This window comes from Uloborus diversus, chromosome 4, assembly GCF_026930045.1.
Source record: "Uloborus diversus isolate 005 chromosome 4, Udiv.v.3.1, whole genome shotgun sequence".
In the NCBI taxonomy this organism is placed as follows: Eukaryota; Metazoa; Arthropoda; class Arachnida; order Araneae; family Uloboridae; genus Uloborus; species Uloborus diversus.
This window is the reverse complement of record NC_072734.1, coordinates 47,637,255-47,654,402: the sequence shown is the minus strand read 5'-3', so window position 1 is coordinate 47,654,402 and position 17,148 is coordinate 47,637,255. Positions and strand designations below refer to the sequence as shown.

Sequence of the window (17,148 nt, the reverse complement as noted above, 5' to 3'; positions counted from 1 at the left end):
ATGTTTAGCGCTTAAACATTCAACTGCTGAGCGATTTTCTGATTAAATTTTAAGAAAATCCTGCACAGTGATCTTTACAACGTGTATAGTTTTTCCAGCCGAACAGGACAAAAGCACTTGATTTTTCATCATGGATGTATGAAACACTAAAATTATCAACAACAAAATAAAGAAATGAACAACCATTTAAAATATGAAAAATTATGTATAAATATATGAAATACAACATATTTCAGTCATTAAATGTCAGCATCATCATCTCCCTGGCACGCCAATATCGTTCGCAAAGATTTTCTTCGTTCAAAGAAGAGCAATCGAGTAGATGTGCTTTATCCATCTCTATATTTTTATTGCATAAAGTGTAGTTGGGACTATTATGTATGCCAATGCGATGCGAATGTTTAGCAAGGCAACCGTGACCAGCTTCCAAACAAAATGTTGCAACTGCAACAGATCTGGAAGAATCTGAAATTTTGAAATTCGTCTCCCTTCATTCCTTTTTTTAAATTTCTTTATAAAATTTTGTATTGTAATTTTTCTTTGTAGTACTTTTAATTATTCTTTTCATTGATGTAAATGGTACTTCGCGGTTATTTGATTGTAAAGTTTTTTTCTCCCATTTTTACTGATTTATCGACGCATTCATTTCCAGTGATTCCATAATGGGATGGAATCCATTGTAAGAGGACATTCATTCCCCTTTAACTTAAGAGTCGAAGATTTTGTCTACATGATTCAACACTTGATGATTCAACACATTTGAATCTGCTATATTATGGGCTGCAATTGCTTGAATGGCCGAAAGGGAGTCAGAAAAAATAACAATATCTTTGAATTTATTCTCTCTACTAAGTATTTGTTCAGTCGTAATTCTAATTGCCTGTCTTACAAATATACTCCTCCACAGCTCATGTTGATGCTCACAGCGCCGGGGCATTGGAACTGCTTGAAATTTTACGTGTGCATGAAAAATTACAGCGATTTGGTACATTGAAAATTTATTGTATTTAGTAAGAAGTTCTTTTTGCCGATATTCCAGTTAGCGGGCTAGGCTCTGCTTTTGTTCTGTAGTGTATGCACTCACTCTTATATCTAGTATATGAAGGATATTTAGAAATCAAACAAAACTATAGGGTAGAGAAGTTTCGCCCTTTGAGAATAATCACACATACCTTCTGCACACGAGGAAACTTCACACACCTTTTCCACCACCACATCCCTACAACAACTCACGCAGCATCTTTTCCAAATACGGGAAGTGGATAGGCCGTCCCCTGATTTTAATTTTTAGTAACAAACTTTTCGTCTTCAGTTGCTATTATTTAAGTATAAATTTATTAATTCGGTGTGTAACTGTAAAAGCCTTACAATTGTGCGTGCATCGTGTTCTTTAGTTGTCTTCTCTAAAAACAAACAAATTCTTTTAGATGGAATCGCCGACGCAAATGATCAAAGTGGAGCAATCACAGTCAGACAGGAGCAAGAGACCTTTCCACCCGGTTCCGTAAGTATTTTTAAAGTTAAAAACCTTTACCTCTTCAGATTAATTCTTACTAAACAATTTAATGTTCTTTAAATTATAACCTAATCTTACGTATTCAAATCAATTTTTCTACCCTATGCATAATTAATAAACGATTATGTTTTATGCTAGTTGAACTTTTAAGATCATATAATTTGATGAGTTATTTTTACCACTTTGTTACTAGCACTAATTTTTGCCTTATACACACACGCACGCATGAAAAAAAAAGGGGGGGGGGCAGAAACTTTTAACCAACAAACATAAACGATACACCACTAGGCAATGGTTAAGTGAGAAGCTTTTGCGCAATCCGTGATAACGGATTGATCTGAACCTTTGACCAAATCGTATCTTTCGTAACAGCAGCACTGTTCGACCACTGATGAGTTGGAAAGGCAAACATCTGGAATCGGACGCATCTAATGCTTTTCATGGATGTGGCAGTTTGCCGAATTTAAAGCAGGCTCAAATTGAAAAGAACAAAATACGCGCTTCTCAATTCCCTCGCAATTTTTCCTGCTGTTCTCCTTGCCTTGTTCAGATAGAATTATCTTAGCTGATCGCTTGTCAATTTTCCATGCTAAAACGTGGTCGGACAGTAGAACTGGATCTTTCCTCTAATGACTTTCCTGACTCACTCAGAGCAGACTCTCCTTCCCTAGGTTGGAAATGGTGACTGACCAAGTGACCAAAACCACGGTAGGTCGTCTGCACTTCAGCGAGACCACCTCGAACAACATGCGCAAGAAGGGCAAGCCCAACCCCGACCAGAGATTCTTCTTTCTGGTCGTCAGCCTCTGCGCGCATGTCGCAGGTGACACCACACCAGTTACAGTCTGCGCCCATGCATCTGAAAAGATAATTGTTAGGGTAAGTCTTTAACCCTCTCTGTCCAAAATTTACTGGCGGGATTTAATCTCAGAGTAAGTATTCTAGTAGAGAGAGTGTCTCTTGAAAATTGCGAGAAAAGCTTCGGCAAGATCTGTTTCGTTGTTCATTGTCAAGTGCCAAGTCTTTGCTTTTGCATACATTGCGTAAACGATTCTTCAATACGAAAATAAAAAAGGGTCAAAAAGGAGTCAAAATACATTGCAATAAGCAAAGAAGTTTTGGCATGTTTTTTTTCTTTTCCTATTCTTGAAACTTTAATTATGGTCATTCTAATTTTCTTATGTTGAAAATTCGAGCGAATTTCATCTTATTCTCTATTATTTAAAGAATCAGATCTTTTGATTGATCTGAAAATTTAAAGCATGAGAAGATTTGTTACTCCCAAACTGGGATATTTATGAGAAATTCCAGTTGAACTGGAATAAAAAAGAAAACAAACTAAATTTTAAAAAGTTGCTTTTTTGCGAACATCTACTGTGTAGTACAGTTTGAATCATATAAGTATAATAATTAGCACAAAGAAAAAAGAGGATCAGCCTTCGCTGTTCGCGTACTGTAGCGATATAGAATGCTCCTTTACGTTGAACAAAAGCCGGTTCGTTGCAGATATTTTCCAACCGCGATGAGAAAATTGCCAATCAGGGGGGAAAAGCGGATCAGTGCAGGTAGAATGTCCGACTATTTCATATCAGGTGGAAAACGGGATATTTCAGACGCAATATTTATCAACTACTGGTTGGAGTGTAAACGGGGGTTATCTGATATCTCTTCTTATGGTTAAAAGCTGGTTCACTGAATTCTCTTTGTAAACTCACCAACGTGTATTCTTTTCCTCCCAGGCTTCAAATCCGGGGCAATTCGAAAATGATATGGAGTTGTCCTGGCAGAAAGGAAATACTTTGGATTCCATATTCCATAACGTAAGTGCTTTTCCTTATCTTTCTTCTTATTTTTTGGACTAATATTTTTCTCGCTGTATTCTTATGACAAAGTAATGCATCACGAATCCATTTAAGAAATCTAAACTGTTCTGAGGCAACAGATAAAAGCACAATTAATCTACTATAATGGCTTGGTTGTTCTTGAGTACTGCACAATGAGAAAGTTAATCTGTTAATTCACAGTTCTACAGTTTAAATGCGACACCATGCGACCTTTTAAGGAACTAGCCAAAGAGGTAAAACATTTTAACTCAGGCGCGGACGAAGTAAATGTCTCATTAGGTGGACAGATCCTACGTAAGTGAGTCGGTACTGGTTTTACTTCTTTCAGTCGCCATCAGCTACATACTGCAGTGCTTCCTGCAGTTTATTTGAAATACGTATAAGATCAAAAACAGAATGTGGCAGAACTACGAAACATTAAAGCATTACGACAGAAATTTATTTCTGCATTAGGAAATAGAACAATTGAAAACACAATGCAGAAGAAAGCAGAATACATGACAGTCAATAGTAGAAAGCAGAATAAGAGCCGACAATTAGATGATGTTACGTCCTGTTTGATAACTAAAATAGCTAGAAAGGATAATATCTGTATGGAAATTAATGATCAGTTTATGTTTCTATTGCATCACATTGCTATAAAGATGCAGTCTAACAGAAGTGTTTAACTTGTGTTTTTTTCTAACATCGAGATAAATTCTCACTTTAAAAGCAAAAAATTTTAAAAACTGAAAATTTAATTTTAGCTACTTGCGGTCTATAAACCCTTATTCTGATATCCTTCAGTAAATAGCACGCTTGGAAAAGAACGTCATTTGTCATCAGACATACTAATTGGCTCCGCCCTCTGCTCACTTCCCTCGCTAGCCATCGTTCGCCACCTGCTATGGCTCAATTCCGTCTGCGGAGGATGGAAATTGATGTTTATAATATTTCTTACCCCGGAATGTCCGGCTCCTCAAGATTTAAGAGGGAAAAGTAGGGCGGAATGGCTTTTTCTTGATGTTTTGCATCCAACGGTACCAGGATGATTTGGACATGCAATTGTATTGTGACACAGGACTATATTGACTTGGCAGGCACTGCCCAGATAAGGCTACAGAAACACACAGACGCGCACAGAAATTAATGATATAGAGTGTCACTAACTTCAGTGAACTGTCATGAGGTTGAAATAATTTTAATCCCATTTTTGAGGGGAGAATCTGTTAGTAACACATCAAAAGAATTTATTATAAGACTTGTAAGAGATTCCGAGGAAAATGTTTAAAAAAAATCTTGTTTAACATTATTTTTAACGTTGATTGCGAGACTTTTTTTGAAAGAAGCCAATCTTTGATGATTTTAAAATTCACCAATTCTTCCAGTAAGTCCACTTTTGTCAGGTAAATGCCTGATGTTAAGTGGCACTAAATTGTTTTATGTGCATTCTCTTTTTCTAGGGTCGAGTAGGCATCAACACCGATAGACCAGAAGAATCGCTTGTGGTGCATGGCAACATTAAAGTCACCGGACACATTCTCCAACCTTCAGACCTGAGAGCCAAATTCGATGTTAGAGAGGTATTGTTGAATGACGTATGGTTTCCGTTTCGTGTTTATTTGAACAGTATGTATGTTACCGTAAAAGACCGAAATTGGAGAATGTCCACTTTTGCCGTAAATATTTGGTCTTTCGCCGATCTCTTTGCTATGTGAATGTGGATATTCACCGCCAAATGTTGATATTTACCAGATTTCAGACTTTTACAGTAACACTTGCATTCAAAATTAATTGTCAATTTATTCATCCCAACTTTGACCAAAACTGAACTAAACTTCATTCACGGAAAAGACAGACTAGATGTAAACGAAGAATTACACCATTTGGCGACCTTAATCATGTATGCTTGAACAAGAACAAACTGGTGCCAAGCAGACAGCAAATGCGACTCCTGTTGGTTAACTTTTTTTAATTCAAGAGAAAATCCTTAAAAGTGACATAGCGGCAAATCTTTTGGAAATCTTTTTGTTTACTTTCGGTCTATGTGTTCCGTGAACACACTGCAAAAATTTGTGTCTAACCTTGCTCGATAAAATCGGTGGTAGGTTAGCTGCATGCACTACTCGGAAGAAACTGATATAACTGCAGTAAAGTTACACGTCGCTTGCGGAAGGTTACACCGTGGTAATATAACTATAGCGTAACATCTCATTCATTTTTGCGGAAGGTTACACCAGAATTTTCTACATGCGTACAGATGAATTCCTTGAAACGTTACACAGTACCAAAAATGAAGCTTTCATCTGACTTTTTTGAACGATTTAACAAGTTCATGCTTTTTAATAACCAATATGCACCAAATATTTTAATATACAATATTTATTTATTTTAATATATACAAACAAGACATTTTATTGCACTAAGAGAGGCAATGACCTGAGTGGTGTCAGAACCCAGAACGCGAATCTCACTGACTCGCAAAGTAACAGCTTCTACCGCTCGACTACCAAGCTGGGTTTTACGCAAGCGCTTTGAATTCTACTGAAACCATAATGCAAAGTTCTTCCAACAATTTGAGTTTTTCAAACAATGATGCCACATATTTCAGAATTCGTTTAACGTCATACCCATTAATACTGGTAACGTTACACATCATTTTTTTTTTTTTTCATTGCAGAGTGTAGCTCTATTTATTTGTTAAATTTGCAATTAACTGTCAAAATATTACTTTTCTGCTCTATAGTTGGACACGAAGGAGCAATTGAAGAATGTCTCCAAACTTCGGATTGTGCGATATCACTATCTGCCAGAGTTTGCTGACCACGTAGAACTGAACCACATATCAGACACAGGTGTCATAGCTCAGGAGGTTCAACGCGTGATACCAGAAGCTGTGATTCCTGCTGGAGATGTTCTGCTGAAAGATGGTCGACTCATTGAAAAGCTCCTTGTTGTGAATAAAGTAAGCTTTGTTTCTAGTTTTAGAATTTGTAAGCTGGATTTCTTATTTTACTGACAACACAAGCGGGCGTGTGAATTCAATTTTTGGTGAAAAGCAAGCAACTCTAGAATAAGATATTCACATCTTTATGCTACAGAGCAGGTAAACGACAGTATCTACAGATATGAGTTTTCGAGATAGTTGACGAAACGCGTTTTAGATTCAATATTAATACTAATATGGAAATATTGGAATTTGACGTTTTTAGCGCTTTTTTCCCCAGCAGAAATCGAATAATCAAGCTTACGTGCAATAGAATAGTGATTCTTAACCTGTGGTCCGCAAGCAGTTTTCATGTGTTCATCGAATAGCTGTTGAAAATAATCAATATCATTTTTGCAGTTCTAATTAAATATTTTTAAAGAAAACTTTTGTTTCATCTCATTTCACCTAATAAATATAATTGTTGTGAAAATATTATTTCTATCGTATGTGGCCCGCTTAGGATTCGGAAGTGCACCAAGTGGTCCTCAATAGTGAAAATATTGAGAAACACTGCAATAGATGACAAAAATGCAAAAAAAAAAAAAAAAGTGCAGCAGTTACTGCTTTAACCTGCTCACGACAATATATACCTTATAACCTCTCTCTTCTACTTCATAACCTTTCTCTTCACTTCTTTAAAATTAATTTATGGTTTTTATGGTCATATATGTTTAACTTGGAAATGTTTATCTCTAAAGGAGCGAATCTTTATGGAAAATGTCGGTGCCGTGAAAGAACTATGTAAAGTCACCGATAACCTGGAAAATAGAATCGATGAGTTGGAGAGAATTAACCGCAAGCTTAACTGTATCAAGAGAACTGACAGCGTCAAATCGACGTCAACAGACAGGTAAATTTTTGCATATTGTTTGTTAAAAATAAAATAAACTCTATTTTTTCCTGTGCCTTATCAAACAAATAAAACGTTAAACTGAGACTAAAAGTAAGTTTCTGCTTTCTGTATCAATGTTGTACATTTTGAACAAAATATAAAGTTAAGTTTTCATGATAAACTCAAGTTCTTAAAAAACGTTTGCTGATTTATTATCTTTTTATCTGATTTAAACGGGCCGATTTCTTTTCTTCCTTTTTGACACGAATCTTTTTTTTTTAATTTCAATGAGAATAAATATCTCTGCGTAGTTTATTTTGTGTGTACGCATTTGTATATCCTTAATTCCAATAAAAATATTATATTCTATTCTACAGAAGAAGCTAATCAGCTTCTCAAATAGCAGAGGGCTGCGAACTTGCTTGCTTCCGGTAACGACACAGACAGTATCTTCATCACAAAGAGGAGAAAATTAAATCCTAGGGCATTAAATCCTAGGGGAATTGAACCCACCAACTCCATACTGCGTGCAGTCGGCTGCAGGAGCAGGTTCTTTGACCTTTCAGCCTATGAGGCCCCAATAAAATGTTAAAAACGAAACTTTACCATATCCAGTATTTATTTCTCCAATCTGCTCCAAAAGATAACGAGTTGAACTTCAATATGGTACAAATAATGAGTTATAGTCTGACCGCGAATAACCCTTGTCAATCATTTGAGAAATCAAGTCCAATCGTAAAATAGGTAGAGAAGGTTAAAAGGAAACGTGCCTATATTTTTAAGTTTAGCAACATTTTGGCGACAAAAGAAAGTTAAAGAAAAAGTAAAATTGGCAAGCTTTGCATTCTTTGTTGCAACCCTACTCTAGCCAATTTTCAATTCAAATAGGTATAGGAGGTGTTGTTGTCTTTGACCAATGGCAGCTGAAAGGAAGAAAATGAAGACCCATCCACTTGCTTGGAAAATGACCTGTCAATTGAGACATCTGTCTTGACCTTACAAAATTGAAATGTTGTGCCTCTTTGGCTGATTTCTTAAATTACAAGGTCACGTTTCAAGCTCTATAACCAACACCACATTGCGAATTCCGTTCTTTTAATTTTTCTCTGCGTATCTCCCCTTTATGAAGATGGACGCTTCGGAAATAAGGCGGAGTCAAGGACCAACTTCTGACAGCTGGACTATGCCTTATAGAAGGATACGGGTCTGAAAATTCCGTAGGAGACATTTCATCAAATCAGGTTACGAAGGAACTTCAAACATTTGTCTTTGAAGTACTTAGCGCGCTATTTTAAGCTGAAATAACATGGCTTTAACATATCAAAATTGATTCATTTGGAAATGCACACTGTACTGTTGACTTTGACGTCTTAAATAGGAGAGGCATTCTAAAACTCTCCTAATGTGATTTCTGGATAGAATAATTTTTTATGGCGTGATTGGGCAATGAATTAAACATTGCTATTAAGTTTTAATGACTAATTAGAGATATTAGTCAACTTAGCAACTATTCGCTTCAATTATGCACTCAAGTTCCGCTATTGTTGAAAAAAAACTCTCTTGTTGCTTTGCTGTAAATAATGTCGTTTTATCTGTTCCACTTTATGTTTAGTGAAATTAAATTTGTGTTTCTAAGGGATATACACCACATTCTGACGAAAACAGAAAAATAAAAATATCCGTTAATTTGTTTCTCGAATATTTCGAAAAACATTATATATTTCTCTCTTTCTCTATTCTGTGCTGTTTGTATGTTTGTAATAGGCACACTAACATAAAGAAACTGCTTTTTGCCTGCTTCTTTAGTTTTTCTCACGTAACTGTACATAGTGGATAGATTGGTCCCAGTAGTTTTACCTTAATTATCACCTTCGCGCATTTTAAAAAGTTTCATCAAACATTTTTCGATTTTTTGTCCACACAGCCGGATGAGCAACCCGACTTCAAGCGGAAAGCGAAACTGCCATCGCAAATGCGGAAAACTTCGTCCTGGAAACCACGCACTATGCTCCAGTCACTTTGTCCAAACTACTATTATCATCCTCGTCATCATCATGGCTTGCTGGTAAACATACATCTCATTGATTACTATTCATAAAAGAAAAATATTTGCTGTCCGAAAATAATGTCACACTTTTTTTTTTAACTTTTTTGACCCCTTCCCCCCTGGCACAAAGTTTCACATGTCACGTGTCGTACACATATGTCTTGTATTACACATGTCTTTTGTCACTTGTCGCACTATATTTCCCAAACACGTTATCATAAATTAAATGCTTGGCGTCACAGTTCTTCTAACTCCCTCGCTCTCCCTTGTCACAAACTGTCAAAATTTACCCCCTTTTTAAATGGCATCTTTATCGGTTCACGTAATCCGGATTATCAGACCAACAAAGTCCAAACGAGTGAAATTTTACTGTATCATCTCTTAAGTTCTGATGAAATGAGGACCGTCTTCCCAGTTGATTTTTAAGGTAAACGTAAATGAAGCGTAGTGATAAATTGAAATTTTCCAAAAATTTCAAACATAGCACTTTAATCAAATATAGAGACAGTTTTTACTAGAGTCTGTTCATAAATGATAACACACTTTTTCTCAACAAATCCCCCCTTCCCCTTTTTGTCACGCTTTCCCCATTCCATTACCTCCTTCCCTCCCATTGTCACGTGTCCAGCTATATTACGTAAACATATTGCTATAAAAATATTTTCCGCTGTCCCATTCCTACCGACTCTCCCCTACGCATAACATTTCACCAATCCAGCAACCGGTAAATTCAAGTTTTCTAGGTAAAAATAAGTTTTTTTATGATGCTTAAGTTAAAAAAAAAAAAAAAATAGCCAAAGAGTAATTGGCAATATGGGGCAGTTAAGTAAAATACGTAGAACAACTACATGAGCTTGAAATCTGTGACAACGATATAGTGGCTTTTACCAACAGCGGAAAATCAGCATTAATCTGTGTCCAATACGTAAAGACAAAAATGCAATTCGAAAACTTGATAAGAGTACTGTAGTCCTCTTATGAGCAGAATTAATGTTACGAATATTGGCCAAAGAAAGGAATTAAATATTAATATCACTTATTATAGTTACATATGTGAAGATCAAAAACAATAAAATTTTTCATGACATCGGAAAAGTTTAGATGATTCGATCCTATACTTGTAAGAGAAAGTACACTGGAAGTCTGCTACAACGAACTTCAAGGGGCCCAAATTTTGTTCGTTGTAACGGAAATCTCACGTTGAAATAGAATTCAAGCAACGTAATGGAAATTAAATCGGAACTAAAATTTGATTTCATTGAAACGATTATTTCGTTGTGGTAGTGTTCGTTGTAAAGGGACTTCACTGTACAGTCGACTCGCGCTACAGCGCGATTCGACTTACGCGAAACGGCTATAACCGAGTTTTTTTTTCCCGAGTAACGATTTTTCGAGCTAACGTGAATTCCTCGCCTGTTACACGAAAATTTTCGTTAAGGAATTATTGGGCTACTAATTATTGGTTTCGCGAATGGACTTCATTCTCTTAGAATTATTGAGTTGGCAAGGCTCCCACACCGTCGAATCATCGCTTTGTTAGTGTATACAAATAACATCTCCGTATTTTCCACTCTAAATGTGAAAGTTAATTTCACATATATCTAAGCGGGCCGTTTCAGGTTAAGCTAGGGTAAAACTCGAGAACTACCCGGCTGATTTCGGTGAAATTTTCAGTTTGTTCCTTTAAGTCCTGAACAGGTTTGCAGACCAGTTCGAAAAAAAATCGATGAATAGTTCTTTTTTATTCCAATTTAGGCCCAATTGTCTCATAAATTACCGATGATGGGGGTGAAAAATTACTTGCGTACATTAATATTATATATCGTTGGAAAGAGTAGAATTTTCCGCGTTCTACGCAATTTGTTTCAGTGATCTAACTTAATTACGACGGGAGTTATTTGCGTTTTTAGCTCAAATTTGTTTAGGCTTAGCTGAAATTCAGACACTACTTTCTCCATTGAATCTATCAATAAAAAGTGGAGGGATTGCCCCACAGTTTTCTTTTTAACACCACTGGAAAGAGCTGCTTTTTTTACTCCAGATCTAACTCGACCTATGGTCGAAAGTTTAATCCTCTATCTCCGTTAAAAAAAGTTACAAGCGAATTCAATGAAGTTCAAAAATTTGTTCTCTATACAAGTTTTTAAACATTTTATTTTCCGTTTCCACGGTAACGCTTTTTGAATCCATTGTTTATTCCCATCTTTCTCATTTTCAATTCATAAACTATTTTACTTTGTGTTTCCACGGTTACGCTTTTAAAATTCATCTTTCTCATTTAAATTTCTTAAAAGTATTTCAATATCTGTCATCATTGTTTGGAGGGGAAATTTTGCATGATGCTTTTTTTTTCTCTCATTTAAGCCTGGTTGTTGGATATACGTCACTTGACACAATTTTTATTTTCAAAGTAGACCGGGCAAAGCCGGGCAACGCAGCTAGGTGTATATACAGCATTGCACTTTGTCTCACTATCCCATTGATCATTGATTTTGTGCATCATAACAGTAATTCAAATTGAGTAACGTAGGTTTTTATTGAATGCAGTATAATATCAATTATTTATGTGGAAAATGTTAACATATACTTAAGAACTGTTTTAAAGCAGTCTGAATGGTGTTTACAAGTGTCTAAAATAATTGTTTATGTTTATCAAAAAGTCGTAAACATACCCTTTACTACAATGCGAAATTTCGACTTACACGAGGGATCTTGGAACGCATCCCTCGCGTAAGTCGAGACTCGACTGTATATGCAAGTTGTTAATTTTAAGTTGTCGAAAATCTCAACTTTGCAGAGGCATTCATTTTGTGAAAGCCTTTTTCGCTGCTATAGATAATAGGGTTTTTTTTTTTTTTTTTTTTTTTTGTTTTTGTTTTTTCGAGAGTTTCACCTTAATAAACCAAAATATATCGTGCTAACGCTAGTAAAGTAGCTAAACTGACCACGCATATAAAGATGAATGACGTAATCTGCCGTGAGCAAATAAAACGCAGAATCTGCAGAAATGAGTTTTCGAAATGCGTGAAAAAACACGTTTTGGATTCAATACTAGCAACGGGAAAGTGTGGGAATTAGACGTGTCTTTCACGCTTTTTTTTTCAGCAGGAACCAAATAAACGAGCTTGTACAGGTGAGGCTAACGTGCAACAGATGCTAAAAGTGCAAGAAAATAAAAAAAGGGAAATTTTCAGTTACTGCCCTTCACCTGCCTAAGGTAATAATAATCACAGTAGTAATTCGCAATAAAAAGATATTATCTCAGAACGAAAATATTACTTAAAATGTTAAGATATCCTCTTTTATGCATATCTGCAGTTTAGTACGAACACTGTAAAAACGATTCAGAAACGTTCCTGGAATATAACGGGCAGTTGCCCCAATTTCTGCCAGTAAAATATCTTGCAAAATTCGGGAACTTTTTCCGCTAAAATTCAGTAACCTTCCTGACATTATCCTGGAAGCCGCCTGAAAATTCAGAAATCTTGCCGTTAAAAGCCAGTCGTCTCTCTGGAAAATTAGTGTAAACTTAGGAAGGTATAATACTTTAGCTTGGCACATTCCTGATTTATCAAGGAAGTTCCAAGAGTATTAATGCAAACATGGCCAAAGCTAAGCCAGAATTGCTAGTAAGTAATGAGAATTTTACTCGCCTGCAATTCTCGCAAAGCAACGTAGCTTACTAACTCCCTTTGCACTCCCTTAACACTTACTAGCTCCCTTTGGGAACTTAATTAGCATGGACGGGCCGTAATTGAATTGAAGCCGATATACTTTATAAATACGCTCAGTTAATCTTTAAACTGGGAGCTGAAAATATTTTTCACAACAGTGAAAGGTCTGCATTCGTGCAACTTGTAGCAATTCAGGAAACTTTTCGACAATGATACTTGATTTTTCCAGGAAGTGGGTAAAAACCATTAAAATCCCGAAACGTAACAGGAAAATACCCAGTAACGTTTCGGAATTTTTTTACAGTGAAGTAAGTACATTGACCAACGTATTGCTTTCTCTAAAATGTATTCCTCTTGTCTCACTTGTAGTCTAATGGCACTAGCGACCTTGTATATAATGGAGTGGCAAAGCCGTCATCACAACCCATATTTCAGAAATCATCTAGCGATACAAGTTAAAAGGTAAGATAGCTTTTCAAAAACTAAAAAGCGTAAAGTTAAATAGTAAATTTTCATGACCCACATTCCTCCCGTTTGAGATCAAATAACAATCGAAGCAATTGTTAATGCGCAAAACTTAAAATGCAGTCAATTGAGAAAAATTGACTGCAGTTTAAGTTTTTGCATTAACTAGTCTACGCAAAAACAGCGATGCAATAAATTCAGAGGAATTAAAAGCATTTTCTTTTTTATTAGTTAGCTAAACAGGGAATAAAAGAGTTTTCCTGAGACAATGTTTTTGCCACTCAAACGACCACATTAAAAGCAAAGTTTTTAAGTAAAGCTTTTTTTAAGGGTAAAAAATTATTCTTTCGGGAGAAAGAAGAAAAGTGCGATATAGCTAGAGATTGCAGTGTTCAGATTGCGCATGCTTGTTTCCGTTTTAATAATTAACTTAAAATGTTCAGTCTCATGAAATTTAACTGTCTAACGCTGATCTTGCTCATTAAACTCTTAATGAAAATTTTAAAATTAACTTTAACGTTTATGAGTTTTATGATCTAATTGACCGACAGTAAAAACTTCTCTCTTTGACATTATCGGAGTCCTGTAATTTATTCAGAACTGACCATTTGTGTTTAATTTATTTTAGTTGCTTTTTGAGTGAATTCAAAATTCCTTAATTTCTATGTCTCTGAAAGATTACGAGTACTAATGGCAAACGATTATCAATATAAAGCTGATATCCTGAAAATGATAACTGCTGTTAGTTTTAACGCAAAGGTTGATTTTAATATGGGGAACCGACAGAGATTTTTATTACTTTATGTATTATTCTTAATATCATAATTATTATGCAAAAATGTTACTTATTTTGAATTTTATGTTCAAAGAAGAGATTTCTTTATAACACTGCTAATTGTATATAATCTTTGCTTTCCTTTCCGTCATTTATAGTTCCTCTCACAATAGCACTACTGCGCTACAAGACAGGTACGCCCTGCTGTCTTCACTGTTTCCTACTGCATCATCCTACAAATATACTTCTTTGAACCCTGACAAAACATCAACGACGAATCAATGTGAGTTTTAAACTTTTTTATTTTCGAACTATTCATATTGCAATTCAATAAAATTTCCCCCCATAATGATAATTGTTAACTTCGAATGCGGTTGTACTTACGTTCGACAGGTATGCCCCTCCCCCTTAAGAGCAAGTGTGCACCCCCCTAAAAATTCCAAACAACCCCCTAAAAGCAAGCGCCTCCCTCGAAGGGAACAATACCTCTCGAAACACCTCCCTAAAAGTTTCAATCTAAAAATAGTCTGCACCATGACCCCCCCCCCCTCCCTCCTAGGTGGACACCCCTGGGTTCGAATACTGCACCACCTACTTTGTAAAGAACATAGTTTTCTGTGAATGTATCAGATAGAGAGCGTGTGAGGAGAAGGTGTTGAGAAGCTTTAATAAGCAGTCTACACGAGAGAAATTGTTTTATGTGTTTGTGCGTTGTGTTTCAAACTGCGCTATAGTCTTAAAATATGAAAACAATTTTCTACATGTGAAGTTTAGAGCAGTATTTCTAAAACATTTGTATCAAAAAAAAAAAAAAATAGTTGAACCAGGGCTTGATATCAAACAGAAAAAAAAGTGCGGAAGTCGTACTTTCTTCAGAACAAATATATTCAGTCAGAGTTATCACTAGGAACAGTAAACAAAGTACAATAGCGTAGCTACCGTCAGCTCAACTACAAGGCTTGCGTTCGACGAACCTCACCAGTCGACCGGTGAGTAACCGGTTGCTAACCGCAGCGTTCTTGAGAGCTACCGGTTTAACTGGTTGCTTCCGATGTCGTTTTATGAGCCTCACATGTTGATCTACCGGTAGACCGCAACTCTAGCTGGTTGATTGGTTGATGGAACCAAGTGACATTTTGACCAATTATATGTATTTTTCACCTGCGTGTTATTCGTCTGTGTCATGTCTGCACAAGTAACCGGTGATCAACCGAAAGCGTTCGATGAAGCATTGGTTCGTGAACAACCGGTTAGTAACCGCTGACGTCATTGCTGTCACGTGATTAACCAACCGGTAGCTACCGGTCGTGCTCGTCGAACGTAAGCAAGGTGACAAGAAATAACTTGGATAGGTACACAAAATACGTTATAACTTTAAAGCTAATGAAAATATTACGATCAAACTTCAAAATAAATATGAATACATTATATCGTCACCTCAGAGCAACAGTAAGATATCTTAGTGTTACTCCCGGGATTAGATGTGTTAGTGTTGCTCTGAGGCGACGATATACAAACTTTCAAAGTGGCTACTTTTAGCCTTAACACAAAGCTTTAAACGTGTCACAAAATTTTCGGCAATGGGCCTCAACTCACTTCCTGATATTTTATCCCATTCTATTCATAAGGATTTCTTTAAGGATGCCAATTTTTTATGAGGTTTAGCACACATCCTGTTGTTTACGACCTTTTTTATTGTTAAACGACGTCAACGAATCCAATCTAAAATGGTTTGGGGTGTGATGTGTGCTAGTGGGAAACCATCCTTTGTTTTTGTTAATCAAGGGATAAATATTAATCAAAGAATATATCGCTAACCCATTTTGGAAGATGTTGCCTTACCTTGGTCAAAAAAGTTCTTTAGAAACAAAAGCTGAACCTTCCAACCGGATTCCGCACCTGCACACAGAGCTAAAGGCACTCAAGACTGGTGCAAGACGCATTTTCCGGACTTCATTGGAGCTCAAGAATGGACACCGTTTTCCCCAGATTTGAACCCAATGAATTATTCTGTTTGGTCCATCAGAGAGACAAGGGTGTGTGCTAAACCTCATTCAACTTTGGCATCCCGTAAAGAAATACTAATGCACGGAATGGGATGAAATATCAATGAGTGGCGGCCCATAGCCGAAAATTTTGTAACACGGTTAAAGCTCTTTATTAAGGGTAAAGGTAGTCACTTTAAAAATTTGTAAATATATTAGACGAAATAATGTATTCATATTTATTTGGAAGTTTGGTCGTAATATTTTCATTGGCATTAAAATTATAATGTATTTTGTGCGTCCAAGTTATTTCTTGTCACTCTGAAGAAATTATGCAGTTTATTCGAAGATGCACTACAAGTTTTCAGTACTGGGTGCCATATTTTATAGTACTAGCAGCCAAGGCAGTCACCGTGCCTTAAAGGGATTAATATTGACATCCCTTGCCGATGTGTTCTAACCAGTGAGAGAGAAAACTATTGGGTGATAAAAAGTAGAACTCAGTTGTATGCCAAGTTTAGTACGTTGAATATGTAAATATTTCTTCAATTAAAGATCGGACGAGTAAGATCAATAGTAACAGAAAATGGTTCAGTAACAGACAGCCATAAGTTTGGATTTAAATAATAAGCCCTTTAGGCGGGTAAAACTAATGTTACTATGGCACATGAGGCCATGAATACGGTGAAGCCATCTAGTGTTATCAGAGTGAGTTTTATGACCAGTTGATGTTTACAAGGCAGTAATGGTAGGTCATGAACAGCCACCACAAGGTCATCTGGTGTTTCACGATAGTCATCAATTTAATGAGGCTTTATTTCTAAAAATAAAGAACTTTGGCACATTTTGAAGAAAAAAATTGAATTTTTGTCTATTACTCATCCGTTCCTCATTCTGTCTGATGCTGAGTATAATCAGATTTTTTAGTGTCTGTTACTGGGAGCTTGGACCTTTTTTCGAAATTGAGCAAATAAAAATAGAAATAACTAATTCAGAGGATCCAGAAGCAGCCAAACGTTAGATGAGATTTTGTTGCATGAGA

General features: G+C 36.1%; 1 protein-coding gene across 1 annotated transcript in view; it reads left to right on the top strand.

Moving 5' to 3' along the window:
- Positions 1–17,148, top strand: part of LOC129220552 (myelin regulatory factor-like) — a 73,084-nt gene that overhangs the window by 42,996 nt on the left and 12,940 nt on the right. The window contains exons 10-18 of the mRNA XM_054854983.1: positions 1,428–1,504; positions 2,188–2,395; positions 3,256–3,336; positions 4,803–4,922; positions 6,086–6,304; positions 7,027–7,178; positions 9,085–9,225; positions 13,251–13,343; positions 14,280–14,404. Coding sequence (XP_054710958.1) covers positions 1,428–1,504; positions 2,188–2,395; positions 3,256–3,336; positions 4,803–4,922; positions 6,086–6,304; positions 7,027–7,178; positions 9,085–9,225; positions 13,251–13,343; positions 14,280–14,404 — 1,216 coding nt within the window. The remainder of the gene's footprint in view (positions 1–1,427; positions 1,505–2,187; positions 2,396–3,255; positions 3,337–4,802; positions 4,923–6,085; positions 6,305–7,026; positions 7,179–9,084; positions 9,226–13,250; positions 13,344–14,279; positions 14,405–17,148) is intronic.